This window comes from Dasypus novemcinctus, chromosome 9, assembly GCF_030445035.2.
Source record: "Dasypus novemcinctus isolate mDasNov1 chromosome 9, mDasNov1.1.hap2, whole genome shotgun sequence".
Taxonomy (NCBI): domain Eukaryota; kingdom Metazoa; phylum Chordata; class Mammalia; order Cingulata; family Dasypodidae; genus Dasypus; species Dasypus novemcinctus.
The window spans coordinates 42708503-42724136 of record NC_080681.1 but is presented as its reverse complement, the minus strand read 5'-3'; the positions used below and the strand labels follow the sequence as shown (position 1 = coordinate 42724136).

At 36.7% G+C, this 15634-nt stretch overlaps 1 protein-coding gene across 3 annotated transcripts in view; it reads left to right on the top strand.

The window, feature by feature from the left end:
• Nucleotides 1–15634, top strand: part of SPATA1 (spermatogenesis associated 1) — a 103165-nt gene that overhangs the window by 72899 nt on the left and 14632 nt on the right. For 2 of the 3 annotated variants that reach the window (XM_023589393.3, XM_058303254.2), the window contains exons 11-13: nt 8446–8624; nt 11552–11650; nt 14290–14377. In XM_023589393.3, coding sequence (XP_023445161.2) covers nt 8446–8624; nt 11552–11650; nt 14290–14377 — 366 coding nt within the window. The remainder of the gene's footprint in view (nt 1–8445; nt 8625–11551; nt 11651–14289; nt 14378–15634) is intronic. The other variant, XM_058303255.2, reaches the window with a different exon arrangement.

The window sequence follows — 15634 nt, the reverse complement described above, 5'->3', positions numbered from 1 at the left end:
GGTCATTTTCGTTCTGCCATATGACAGAAAGGAGAACACTCAAACAGCTAAAGCTGTTTGCAGCTGAAATGAATAGAGCAGCTGAGAATTCCTGGAAGGAAACAAGCCTTATGGCAGCCTACAACTGAGATGGGAGGAAGCTGGGACCACAGAGCTTTAAGAGGAAGAAGGAAGAGGGAAAACGGACTTGGCCCAGTGGTTAGGGCATCCGTCTACCACATGGGAGGTCCGCGGTTCAAACCCTGGGCCTCCTAGACCCGTGTGGAGCTGGCCCATGCGCAGTGCTGATGCGCGCAAGGAGTGCCGCCCCACGCAGGGGTGTCCCCCATGTAGGGGAGCCCCACACGCAAGGAGTGTGCCCCGTAAGGAGAGCCGCCCAGCGCGAAAGAAAGTGCAGCCTGCCCAGGAATGGCGCCGCCCACACTTCCCATGCTGCTGACAACAACAGAAGCAGACAAAGAAACGACTCAGCAAATAGAGGAAGAAGGAAGAAGAGACTAGGCAGAGATAGCCCACTATCTTACTTCAACATGTGTTAGCTGACTTTAGTGAGAAATTACCTCTAATGGTATCTTGAGTTGGACTCTTTAGGACCTTGTAAAACTTTGTAACTGTAAGTTCTTACTCCAAATAAATACTCTTTATAAAAGCAAACAGATTTTCTGGTACTTTGCATTAGCACCCCTTTGACTGATTAATTCACCAATGTATAGAATCAATGCAATACAAATCAAAATTCCAACAGTCTACTTTAGAAATAGAAAAGGTAATTACCAAAATTTTTTTGGAAAGGAAAATGCACCTAAATAACCAAAAGCCTTCTAAAAAAGGAAGAGCGATGTGGGAGGACTTTTGCTGCCTGACCTCAAAACATACTGCAAAGCTATAGTGGTCAAAACAGCATGGTATTGGCATAAAGACAGACATATTAATCAATGGATTTAAATTATGAGTCCAGAAATAAACCCTAGCCTCTATGGTCAATATTTTTTTGTTTTGTTTTGTTTTGTTTTTAGCTGTTAAGTCTTTTATTGTTAAATTGTAAAATAAATAGAAAAATAGATGGAATTACAAATTTTAAAAGAGAGTGCAAGGCCAGGTTAGATTTAATATAATTATAAAAAATAGATAGCATAGCAGCAAACCTTTATAAATGTAAATAATAATACAAATGTAATAGAAATTAATTATAACAATTCTAATTTTCCTATTACAGCTCTAACTATTGGACATAATAATCTCTAAGAATGAAATAAATTATTGGTTTAGTTATTTAATTTCCATTTAGGAAGTCTTTCTAGATAGTCAAATGGCTAACTGGTTTTTCACAAACCTCCCAAAGCCATGTTAATGGGACAAAACAGTCACTTCAACAAATGGTGTTGGGAGAACTGGATGTTCATAACTAAAAGAATGAAAGAGGAACTTTATCTCACTCCGTATACAAGAATCAACTCAAAATGGATCAAAGACCTAAATATAAAACTACCAGAAGAAAGTATAGGGAAACATCTTAAAGACCTAATGGTAGGTGTTAGTTTCTTGGACCTTACACCTAAAGTACAAACAACAGAAGAAAAAATAGATAAATGGGAACTCCTCAAAATTAAACATTTTTGTACCTTAAAGAACTTTGTCAAAAGGATGAAAAGGCAGCCAACTCAATGGGAGAAAATATTTGGCAATCACACATCCAACAATGGTTTAATGCCCATGATATATAAAGAGATGCTTCAACTCAACAATAAGAAGACAAATGACCCGATTAAAAAATGAGCAAGACTTGAATAGACATTTGCCCAAAGAAGAAATACAAATGGCAAAAAAAAAAAAAAAACAAGGCAAAAATGTTTAACATCAGTAATGATTAGAGAAAGGTAAATAAATGCCTCAATGGGATATCATTTCTCACCTATTAAAATGGCTGCAATTAAAGAGACAGAGAACTACAAGTGTTGGAGAGGATGTGAAGAGATAGGAACACTTATTCACTATTGGTGGGAATGTAGAATGATGCAGTCACTGTGGAGGACTGTTTGGGAGTTCCTAAAGAAATTGAATATAGATTTGCCGATGACCCTGCATTACCACTACTGGGTATATACCCAGAACTGAGAGCAGTAACACAAACAGATATCTGTACACCAGTGTTCATAGTGGCATTTTTTTGCAATTGTCAAGATATGGAAACAACCCAGGCATCCATCACTTGATGAATGGATAAACAAACTATGATACACACACAAGTTCTAAGAAGAAATGAAGCATATGACAATATGGATCAAACTGGAGGAAATTATGTTGTATGAAGCAAGCCAGATACCAATGGACAAATACTGTATGATGGTGCTATTATGAATTAAATATATTGCATAAACTAATCAAGTTAATAAGTAGAATATGAGTCACCAGAAAATAATATGAGGTTAGAGAATGAGAAGCTGAAGATTAACCTGTGCAGAATTGCTAAAAAGGTGGTTTGTTAATCTGTGGAAATGAATAGAAACGGTGAAAGCACAGCATAGTGTTTATAACTAGCAGTGCTATTATATAGCTGTGACACTGTTTGAAAGGGAAAATCTAAGTCATGTGTGTTACTAAAAGAAAAGCTAAGAAATATAACGTGGAACTGTGTAGCATTGTAAAGCCTCATGTAAAATATGAATATGGGTAATATTGCATATATAAGACTGTTTTTCTTTGCAAATGAATGTGTGTTAATGTTACAAGCTGTTAATATCAGGCAAAAACAAAACACAAAAATTATGCTAAGTGAAAGAAACCAGACACAAAGTACTACATATTGTAAGACTCCATTTATATAAAATATAAATATACATCAATTTATAAAAATGGAATTAGATTAGTGGTTATGTAGGGCTGGGAAAGATAGAGGGATTGAGAGGTGATTGCTCAGGGGTGCAGAGTTTTTCTTTTTGGAGTAATTAAATGGCTCTAAAATTTTTTGTAGTAATGAATACCCAACATTGCGATTATACTAAAAGCCATTGATTATACACTTTGGATAGGCCATACCATATGTGAAGATATCACAATAAAACAGCTTAATAAATAAATAAATATTCAAGCTTAATAAATAAATAAATAAATAATTCAAGAATAGCCAGATATAGCAATTATGTACAGCAGGGGAAACATAGATAGATTGAGAGGTGAAGAATTTTCTTGTTTGTTTTTCTTTTTGTTTATTATTACTTTTGAAATAATGAAAATGCTCTGATTGAAGTGATGAATGCACAACTATGTGATTATACCAAATACCATTGATTGTACACTTTGAGTGAATTGTATGCTTTATTAATATGTATCAATACAATTGATTTGTTTTAGGAAAAAAAAAAGTAATAAATCTCCCCAGAGGAAAAGAGCGTACAAATGGTACTGTAAACTCTAATCTTCTTAAGGCTATGTACTCCCTTCTTGCAATAATATCACCAGGTACCCATTTGTACATTTCCTGTAACTCCAGCAGAAACCCTGTTCTCATATCCTATGGAATGTCTTTGTTCTGAGACCCCTTATATTGCCCCTCCTTTTTTGCCTCTTTGTGAAGCACCACTTCATTATCTGGACCACTGCCACCAGAGAGACTCTCTCCTGTTTGTAAGTCCCAATAAAGCTTATGTCTAATTCAGAAAGAAAAAGAGAGGAAAAATACTTTAGAAAGATCAGAGTAACTACTGTATGAATAGCTCATAGAGGGGCAAGAATTATAGTGGATAGACTAGATAGAAAGCTAATCTGGCTTTCTAAATAAGAGATGATAGTGGGTTGGCTAAGGATGTAGCATTGAAGAAAGGTGGACTGTTCCAGATGCTGGAAGTATTTTGGCAATAGTAGCAGTAGAACTTGCTGAGGGATTGGATGTAGGGCATGAGGGAAATAACTAAATGCTTGAGGTAAATTTCCAAGTAATTATGTAACTTTAATCAAATGACTTTATACCTTAGCTCACTTTCTCTACCTTAGTGTTAAAATGGTAAGAAAAATTTAAATTTAAAATATTATGTCAGCCTTTAGAGAAAATGTATTAAATTCATTATTTTAGAAGTCTAGGTGTTATTATTTGATTAGACTGTTGTACAACAAAGAGTTAATAGGCCTGAGACTGCTATCCTTAGAAAGACCTGTTTGCAAAGTTAGCCCTGGGCTGGCATCTGGCTACTTGGATTTTAAGCTTGTTCTCACAATTCCCTGAAAAGGGTAGTTTGCTATGATTAAACTATGCAAACAATATAATTTATACTAAACACCTACTTTCCTTTTGGGAGTCTGGAATTTTGGTACACACTAGGCAGAGAGTATGTAATTGACCAGGCATCAATAAAAACCTTGGGCACTGAATCTCTAATGAGCTTTTCTGCTAGACAGCCCTTCACATGTGTTGTCATAATTCCATGTTGAAGGAATATAGCATGTCTTGAGTCCACAGGAAGAGGACCCTTGGAGGCTTGTACCTGGTTTACTCCAGACTTCTCCCCACATGCCTTTTTCTTTTGCTGATTTTGCTTTCTGTCCTTTCACTACAATAAGTCTTACCCATGAGTACAACTATCTGAGTCCTATGAATCCTAGTAAATCACTGAAACTGGGACACAACAATAATGAAATTAGACAAATTAATAGCCCTACAATGGCCTCTAAGTGTTCAAGTGAAAGGAAGAGTTGCATGTCTCTCCCTTTGAATCAAAAGCTAGAAATGATTAAGCTTAGTAATGAAGGAATGTTGAAAGCCAAGGTAGACCAAAAGTTAGGCCTCTTATACCAAACATTTAGCCGATTTGTGAATACAAAGGAAAAGGTCTTGAAGGGAATTAAAAGTGCTACTGCAGTGAACACATGAATGATAAGAAAGTGAAACAGCCTTATTGCTGATATGGGAAAAGTTTTAGTGGTCAGGATAGAAGATCAAATCAGCCACAATATTCCCTTCAAGCCTAATCCAGAGCAAAGCCCTAGCTCTTTAATTCAATGAAGGCTGATAGAGGTGAGAAAACTACAGAAAAAGTTTGGATATAACAGAACTTTGTTCATGAGGTTTAAGGAAAGAAGGCATCTCTATAACCTAAGAGTGCAAAGTAAAACAGTAAGTGATAACATAGAAGCTGCAGCAAGTTATCCAGAAGATCTAGCTAGAAAATTGATGATGGTGGCTATACTAAACAGATATTCAATGTAGCTGAAACCACCTTCTATTGGAAGAAGATTCTATTGGAAGAAGATTCCTACCTAGATAGGAAATGTCAATGCCTGGCTTCAAAGCTTCAAAGGGATACTATCTGGTCAGGAGCTAATGCAACTGGTGACTTTAAGTTGAAGCCAATGCTCATTTACCTTTCCAAAAATCCTAGAGTGCTTAACATTTATGTTAAATCTACTCTGCTTCTGCTCTATAAGTGGAACAACAAAGCAAGCCTGGCTGACAGCACACCTGCTTACAGTATCATTTACTGATTTTTAATTCCACTGTTGAGACTTACTGCTCAGAAAAAAGATTCCTTTCAAAATATTACTGCTTATTGACAATTCACCTGGTCACCCAAGAGGTCTGATGGAGATATACAGTGAAATGAATCTTGCTTTAATGCCTGCTACCACAACATCCATTCATTCTACAGCCCATGCATCAAGGCATAATTTCAGCTTTCAAGTCTTATTATTTAAGAAATACATTTCAGGAAAGCAGACTTGGCCCAATGGATAGGGCGTCCGCCTACCACATGGGAGGTCCGCAGGTCAAACCCCGGGCCTCCTTGACCCATGTGGAGCTGACCCATGTGCAGCGCTGATGCGCTCAAAGAGTGCCCTGCCACGCAGGGGTGTCCTCCACGTAGGGGAGCCCTACGTGCAAGGAGTGTGCCCCGTAAGGAGATCCGCCCAGTGCGAAAGAAAGTGCAGCCTGTCCAAGAATGGTGCCACACACACGGAGAGCTGACATAACAAGATGACGCAACAAAAAGAAACACAGATTCCCAGTGCTGCTGATAAGGATAGAAGTGGTCACAGAAGAACACACAGTGAATGGACACAGAGAGCAGACAACTGGGGGGGGGGGCGGTAAAGGGGAGAGAAATAAAAAAAAAAAAGAAATACATTTCAAAATAATAGCTGCTATAGATAGTGATTCCTCTGATGGATCTGGGCAAAGTCAATTGAAACTCTTCCAGGAAAGATCATCATTCCAAATGCCATTAAAACATTGGTGGTTAATGGAGGTCAAAATATCAACATTAACAGCAATTTGGGAGAAGGTGATTCCAAACCTCATGGATCACTTACAGAGGCTCCAAGACTTCAGAGGAAGTAACTGCAGATGTTGTGGAAATAGCAAAAGAATTAGAAGTGGAGCCTGAAGATGTGACTGAATTGCTGCAGAGAAAGTGGTTTCTTGAGATGGAATCTAATCTTATAAAGATGCTGTGAACATTGTTGAAATGAGAGTAAAGAATTTAGAATATTTCATAAACTTAGCTGATAAAGCAATGGCAGGGTTTGAGAGCATTGCCTCCAATTTTGAAATAAGATCTACTGTGGGTAAAATTCTTTCAAATAGCATCACGTGCTACAGAAAAATCTTTCATGAAAGGAAGAATCAATGCAGCAAAACTCGTTGTTCTCTTATTTTAATAAATTGCCACAGCCACCCAAACCTTCAGCAACCACCACTCTCATCAGTCAGCAGCCATCCACATTGAGGGAAGACCCTCCACCAGCAAAATTATGACTCGCTGAAGCCTCAGATGACAGTTAGCATTTTTTAGCAATAAACTTTTTATTTTCAGATATGTACATTGTTTTTTAGACATAATTCTATTGCAACTTAATAGACTACAGTATAATATAAACATAACTTTTATATGTAGTGGGAAACCAGAAATTCATGACTTGCTTTATTGTGACATTTGCTTCATTGCAGGAGTCTGGAACTGAACTAGCAGTATCTCTGAGGTTTGCCTGTATATGCCATATTTTAAATGTCAGAGTTGTGCATGTGACTAAGCAGTTGAGTCTCTGCCTCTCGCATGGGAGGCCCCAGGTTTGGTTCTTGGTGCCTCCTGAAAAAACAAAAATAAGCAACAAGGAAAACAAATGGAAAAACCAAATCAGGGAAGCTGATATGGGTTAATAGTTGAGCACCAGCTTCCCACACACAAGGTCCCAGGTTCAATCCCAAACCTCTAGTTCCTGAAAAAAAAGTTGGCATCCTCTTTCACAGTGGTTATTTCTATGCAAAACAGAATGAAAAGGCATAAGCAGTTTTTCTCAACCTGGAATTCACAGTTCCAGTCTTGGGTCCACATATTCATTAACTGATTTTTATATTTGGGGTTTTCATTTCTCTGATAATCTCAAAGAAATATAAGCAGATTCCAGTATACTAACATGCAACTTATGTTCCTGTTAAGTTTGTATTTAGAATCTCAGGAAATGGATATGGCTCAAGCAATTAGGCTCCAATCTACCATATGGGAGGTCCAGGGTTCGATTTCCTGGTAAAAGGCAAGCTGGCCTGCAAGGCGAGCTGGCCCACACAGAGTGGTGGCCTGTGCAGAGAGCTGGCACAGCAAGATGACACAACAAAAAAGAGACACAGAGGAGAGACAACAAGACATGCAGCAGACCAGGGGCTGAGTTGGCGCAAGAGTTTGAGCACCCCTTTCCCACTCCAGAAGGTCCCAGGGTTGGTTCCTGGTACTGCCTAAAGAGAAAACAAGCAGACACAGAAGAACACACAGCGAATGGACACAGAAAGCAAACAGCGAGAACAAAACAATGGGGTGGGGGTGGGGGGGTAGTAAATGAATAAAATAAATATTTTAAAAAAACCTCATTAATGTCAAAGTGATTACCTAAACTGGCAATGTTTAATTTCTAATTTTCCCAAAACTTGAGGTCTCAAGTTTGAGAAATTTTACCTAGCAGAATTTGGGGGATGTATTTAGTATAATTTTGATAAATGATCAAACACAATCACAAAATATTATGTCATTATGAGGATGGAAACAATATGGAAAAATCTGGAAAAAAAGGACTTTTTCTTCTATAGTTTTAACTATATAATCAATGAATTCAGACCAGATTATGGAAAAAAGTAATCAAAATTAAAAACATAAATATTTTGCTACAGGTAGTATTTTTTTTTCTTAATGAAGATGTTCAGAAGCAATTACATGCTTAAAAGAACTTGGCTGTGGTTCCTGGATTTACCATTATTTTACTATGTATCTAGGCAAATCCTTTTGGTATTCAACAGACCTTCTCCCTTAGCTCCTATTTCCTCAGTTTAGAAGAGAAATAGAGGAAAGGAGGAGAAAAAAAAAAAAAAAAGAGTTTAAATTGACCTTGACTCTAGGGGTCCTTGCCAGGTTGAAATATTTAACCCTTTAATCAGACTAAAACTATAACCTTTGCTTTTTTTTGTAGCCTGTGATGGTTGGAAGAAAAAATACTTTGAAACAAAGAAAATTACAGCATCATTAGAGGAGGTTTTAACAAAACTTCGAGAAGATTTGGAACTTTACTATAAAAAATTGCTCATGCAACTTGAAGCCAGGGAGATCAAGATGAGGCCAAAGAATTTGGCAAACATCACAGATTCTAAGGTAGTACTAAATGTGTTCCCTTTCTATTAGAAAAGTCCTGTTCAAAATACATGCTGTATCTTTTTTTTTTCAGGTGGAATCGGGCATAAAACCTGGGATCTTATACATGGGAAACAGGTGCTCAAATCACTGAGCTACACCTGCTCTCCTATAATTGTTAATATTATCATACTTAGGATGTTTTGGACTACAAGTAACTTAAACTGGCTTTCAAAAATAAGAAATTCATGGCTTCATAAAATGTGAGGAAAGTTGCTGGGGAGATATAATCAACAGTTTAATTATATCTTCAAAACTAATTATATCTTCAAAACCCTTGGTGCTTTTAATATTTCTTCCCTATAACTTTCTTTTTTTTAAAAAGATTTATTTATTTATTTTTAATCCCCACCTGCCTGGTTGTCTGTTCTCTGTGTCTATTTGCTGCATCTTGTTTCTTTGTCCACTTCTGTTGTCGTCAGCAGCACGGGAAGTGTGGGCGGCGCCATTCCTGGGCAGCGCCATTCCTGGGCAGGCTGCACTTTCCTTCGTCCTTGCACGTGGGGCTCCCGTAAGTGGGGGACACCCCTGCGTGGCAGGGCACTCCTTGTGCGCATCAGCACTGCGCTGGCAGGCTGCACTTTCCTTCGCGCTGAGCAGCTCTCCTTACGGGGCGCACTCCTTGCACGTGGGGCTCCCGTACGTGGGGGACACCCCTGCGTGGCACGGCACTCCTTGTGCACATCAGCACTGCGCATGGGCCAGCTCCACACGGGTCAAGGAGGCCTGGGGTTTGAATCGCAGACCTCCCATGTGGTAGACGGACGCCCTAACCACTGGGCCAAGTCCATTTCCCTCTTCCCTATAACTTTCAATGTTGGCTTTATTCTAATGCTTTTTTCCCTCATGTTATCAATTGCCATGTTATCAATGGCAATTAGGGCTAAATGACTCCCAAGAACAGAGAGAAACCTCTCCCTGAAGCATGGAATATACAAATCTTTCCCTTAAACTTGGTGGAGATTAATAAGGCCTACCCCTGGATCAAAAATAATTACCAGGGAACACAATGTTTTCACTTAAATTGTTTATGAAGTTCTTTGTACCTGGGTATGGAGTCTCTTTCCCAATTATATGGGAAAGAGATGAATACCTGATGAAATAGGACAGGGGACAAACAATGGCCACTATAGTTGGTGTTTTGAAAAAAATGTTGAGAACATTTGTGACTCTAATGGTATTGATATTCTAAAGAAATTATAATAAATTTTGATCAATTCATATTTTCTTGAGATAGTCTTGAATTTTGACAATCAGAGATATAATATTTGTCCTATTATTGACTAGTCCCACCATATAACTAAACAACAGAAAAAAATTTCTGGAGGCCATGTAACAGTTTGATTTTTTAAAATTTCACTTATCTAAAATATGATTTTTTAATGTCACTTATGATTAAAAGTAAATATTTAATTATAGATATGATGAAACATTGAAAGTTTACCAGTCTATACAGATTTACTATAAAATCCAAATAGGTTCAAATGATTTGCCCGTATTAGCTGATACTTTTCATTTTACTGTTCAGTATAGATCATATTTTCTCATAAAGGCAGTTTAAAATTCTTCAATAACTTCCTCATAAATTTTTTTGGACAAAATATTTCTTATATTAAATAGTTTTCTTATGTAAAGGACAGTATTTTATTATTAAATCGAATAATTCTAATCTGATTCAACTATTATAATAAAGCATTATGCTCATTTCTAAAACCTTGCTAATATTTTAAACCTAGCTTATTCATATCATAGTATTAATTGTTGGTTTCTATGGTACTCAATTAATGGGAACATTTACAAGTATCTATTTATTTTCATAATAAATGAAGGCTGTAGTAGAATGGAAGAAAAAGTGGCCCCTAAAATGTAGACTATATGCCAAGAAATCAACGAGTAAATAGTAACTTACTCCAAAGCAATTAAGTTACTTTTATGGAATAGGTAGTTTTCATGATTTGCTCTTTTGATATTTGTTATCACTTTGCAGTTTGTATTTGCAAGGAAGTTAAAAGTAAAAATGTAGGGAAACGGACTTTGGCCCAGTGGTTAGGGCGTCCGTCTACCATATGGGAGGTCCGCGGTTCAAACCCCGGACCTCCTTGACCCGTGTGGAGCTGGCCATGCGCAGTGCTGATGCGCGCAAGGAGTGCCGTGCCACGCAAGAGTGTCCCCCGCGTGGGGGAGCCCCACGCGCAAGGAGTGCACCCGTGAGGAAAGCCGCCCAGCGTGAAAAGAAAGTGCAGCCTGCCGAGGAATGGCGCCGCCCACACTTCCTGTGCCGCTGACGATAACAGAAGTGGACAAAGAAACAAGACGCAGCAAATAGACACCAAGAACAGACAACCAGGGGAGGGGGGGGAATTAAATAAATAAATAAATCTTTAAAAAAAAAAAAAAAAAAAAAAAAAAGTAAAAATGTATAAATGTTATACTAAATAAAGACATCTTGGGAAGCAAATGTGGCTCAACTGATACAGCTTCCACCTATCATATGGGAGGACCTGTATTCGATCCCTGGGGCCTCCTGGTGAAAAATAAGAAGTGAAAGCATGCCCCCATGGCAAGCCAGTGTCCACGTGGTGAGCCAGTGCCTGCACAAGTGCCCACGTGGTGAACCAGTGCCGGCACAAGATGATGACCCATCAAAAGAAAGACAAGGGGAGAGTCAAGGTGAAGCACAGTAGAAACTAGGAGCTGAGGTGGTGCAATTGATAGGGAACTTCTCTCCCAGTCAGAGGTCTCCAGGATTGAATCCTGGTAAATCCTAGAGGAGAGAAAATGAGAAGAGAAGACAACACAAACAGCAAAAATGTCAGGGCAGGAGGGGGGTGGAAATAAATAAAATAAATCTTTTAATGAATAAATAAAGACATCTTTATCTCATGCAGAATTACCTTATAATTCAGATCACTGAAGTACAGCATGCAATTGACCAACTTAAGAGAAAATTGGATACTGACAAAATGAAACTCATAATAGAAGTTAAGGTAATTTATATTTCTTCTAATCAGATTATAATATTTATCTGAAAATAATATATTTTGGTGTTTTAACTTTGCGTGTAGATAATATAAATGTAGTCAGGATTGATCGTCATAAAATTTAACAGCAGAGAACATGAGCGGGAAAAAAATGCAAGACTAAAGTCTGTGAAAAGCTGCATGTTATAACAAAACTAAAGTAAAATGTTATAAAATTTTACTAAGAATTAAAGCTAAAGGATCCTGTGAATCAGTGTATAGTCTCAATAAAATATTTCAAGTTTTCATATGGTAGAGTCATTTATAAACAATGCTAACAACCAATCATCTCTTTTCTAAATTCCCACTTAATTTTTTTCCCTCTTGGATAATTACCACATATTCTTTATTTATTTTATATATATATATATGATAGGTCCTCTACTGGATGTTATATATATATATATATATATATGATAGGTCCTCTACTGGATGTTAAGCTTCTCTCGGGGGAGAGACTGTGCCTTAGTTAACTGTTTCTTCCATAGAAACTTTACTATAGTAGATGCTTAGGAGAGGGTACTGGGCATATTTTACTTATTTCATAAGAATTGTGTATAATTATTACATCATCGAAATAACCTCTGAAGTATAGATGTCTTAAAAGTTTCTCCTGTTCAACAGAGAAAAGGATTATGCATTTTTACACACAAGTATCCTCTCAGGATAGGAGAATAAGATTGATAATTATATGAATGCTCTCAATTCACCTCTTTATCAGCTTTATGACAGAAGAGATAATTTTTCCTTATCTTGCTAGAATAGGCACTATCCAATAGGTTTTTCAGTTAAATGATGAGCAAGTGACTATTATATTGGACAGTGCAGTTCTGTATTCTTTTGACAAGCAGCATTTTCTGACAAGCAGCCTTCTCAAATCTAAACCCTGGCCCAGCATTGAGAAGATTAAAACTTAAAATACAGAAAAAGAAAAGGGCAAAAAAGAGTTTTTAATAAATAAAATGAGTTATTTGACATTTCTATGTAATATGCACTTGTCTTAAGTTTCCAGGCTACTAAGACAAATACTATACATACACTGGCATTACAACAGGCATTTATCGGTTCATGGTTCCAGGGGCTAGAAATCTTGCTTCTTCTTGAGGTTGGTAAATTCTAGCTGGCTCACAATCCTTGGGTTCCTTGGCTTTCCCTGTCACATGGTGATGTCTTCTACTTTTTCTTCTGGGTTCCACTTGCTTCAAGGTTCTTTTGACTTCTAGTTTCTGGCTCCTGCCCTTGACTTTCTCACTATAAGGTCTCCAGTAGTAAGATTAAGACCCATCCTGATTCAGCTGGCCGTCCCTTAACTAAAAATAACATCTTCAAATGGGTGGGATTAAAATTAAGATGTTTTATTCTGGGGTACATAACTCAATCTGCCACAACACTCAAAAATAATTTTTTCAATGAATGAAAACTCAGTGAGTATTTTAAAAATGGAGAGAAAGCCAATGTAGAAAAGGAATATTGTATACACTTAAAGATAGTTTAGTGGGTAGAAGAAAGAGTAATAAAAATGCCCCCAGGACCTTTAATTATGTTTCTTTCATGCCCTTTTCTTTCAGAAAGCATGCACGTTAGATCCTACCATCTTTGTATATTTTAATCTTACTATCACTTATGAATGGTTTGAACCCAAATCAGAATTGTTAGTACACAATAGTAAAGATAAATAAAATAAAAAAGAACACCACGTTTTCAGCTATGGGCTCGCAAAAAAAATACATTTAACCATAGTGCCTGATTGGCATATAGTTGAAATTAAATTAAATATTTATAGATTTCTGAATCATCTACCCAAAACAGCTCTACCTGTAAGATTCAGAGCTAAGGGGGCAGAACACCTAGCTTGAGTCTGTAACTATATTTATTCAAGATAGTGGAGCATAGGCAATGAGTCACAAACTTTAATGTGAAAATCTTGTTAAAATCATTAGTAGGTCTGGACTATAGGCTGAGATTCTTCATTCTTAACAAGCTCCCAGGAGCTGCTAATACTGTTTGTCCACAGACAATACTTGGAATAGAAAGGACTCTGGTAAGATCTCTTGAGTTGAATCCTCGCTTGCCACTAAACTTAGCTTAATATCTTGGGCAAGTAACTTAACTTCTATGGGTCTCAGTTTCCTCAACTGTAAAATGGGGATACTACTAGTATCTGCCTTAATAAAAGTTTTTCTAGAGAATCAAAGGGGTTAATACACTTAGAAGAGCGCCTGCCACACAGTAAGCACTATTATATTTCTTAAGGGCTGGGAATTAAATCTTCCTTCCTTCCCTTCCTTCCTTTCTTTCCTTTTTTATGATTTCTTTACATATTAAGAACAAAAGATTTTTAAGCTTGTGCAAAAATAAAATTTATTTCTCACTATAGTTTTTAGAACAGTTTAGTAATATTACGCCTACATGTTAACAAAGTATATCTAGCAATAAGTAAGCTTATTAAACAGGATATGTGAACCTATACATTTCCCGTAGTTATTCAGCAGTATAAAGGCATTGAAGGCAAGATTACCAAATCTCTACATGACAATTATGATGTATGATGTGATGATTAGAAGAGTAAGATGAAGTTCTTTTTTTTAAAGTTAATTTTTTTATAGATGAGAAAACAAGCAGTTTCAGATTTACGAATATTGAAAGCTGAACTGGCACAGAAGAAAATCAATACATCTTTGCAATCTCAATTAGGTATGTTAACTTTTATTTGTCAAAGAATTAATATTTATTTAAACAGATTTATTTAACCACTGTTATCCTTGCCAATGTTTTATATAAATCTTAAGGTTAATGTTTCTTCACTTTTCATGCAGGTTATTAAAGTGTTTCTGAAAATATTATATGTAACATAAAGCAAATTGTGATATTTGAAGATTTCAAATCTATTATATTTTACAGTATTATATTTTATAATTTTCATTTTTAAATGATCTTAAAATTTAAGAGCTGGTATTTTAAATTTAATTTTAAAATTTTTACATAATTTCATAAATAAGAATATATTTCCATGTAAATAGACTTAATTTCATTTTTTATTGTATTTAATTACAAGCAATCTGTAAATCTAAATAAGGATACTTGGGAAACGGACTTTGGCCCAGTGGTTAGGGCGTCCGTCTACCATATGGGAGGTCCGCGGTTCAAACCCCGGGCCTCCTTGACCCGTGTGGAGCTGGCCATGCGCAGTGCTGATGCGCGCAAGGAGTGCCGTGCCACGCAAGGGTGTCCCCCGCGTGGGGGAGCCCCATGTGCAAGGAGTGCGCCCGTGAGGAAAGCTGCCCAGCGTGAAAAGAAAGTGCAGCCTGCCCAGGAATGGCGCCGCCCATACTTCCCGTACCGCTGACGACAACAGAAGCGGACAAAGAAACAAGACGCAGCAAATAGACACCAAGAACAGACAACCAGGGGAGGGGGGGATATTAAATAAATAAATAAATCTTTAAAAAATAAATAAATAAATAAGGATACTGAACCTGCTATTTAAAGAGCTATGATAGAAATTAGTATCTAAGAACTTAAATATTTTTTATTCACTTATTTTAGAAATATAAAGACAGTAGTGATGTAGCATATACTATGGAAAATGGTCAACTTTATTCTGCCACAAACAAATGTGCAAATAGGAAATATAATATTCTCTTAACAAATGGTTGAACCACCTTTTATTCCAACTTAGAGGGAAGAAAATGTACAGGGCAGAGAGAATTTATGTAAGTCTAGAGTACAAGGATGCAGGTTTTTAATTTCAGTATTTATAGGAACTAATGTAAGTGTTGCTCAATGTTGTTCTTAATTGTCTTTAAAAACAGAACAGAGATTTCTGTACATTCAGAAAGATTCTTTGCCCAAAATTTCTTTTTTAGAAAGGGGAACATTTATTAAGAAACCAATTAGCGACTTTAGGTAATTAAAAATAAAATGTAGATGTAGAAAAAGAAAAATTTGACC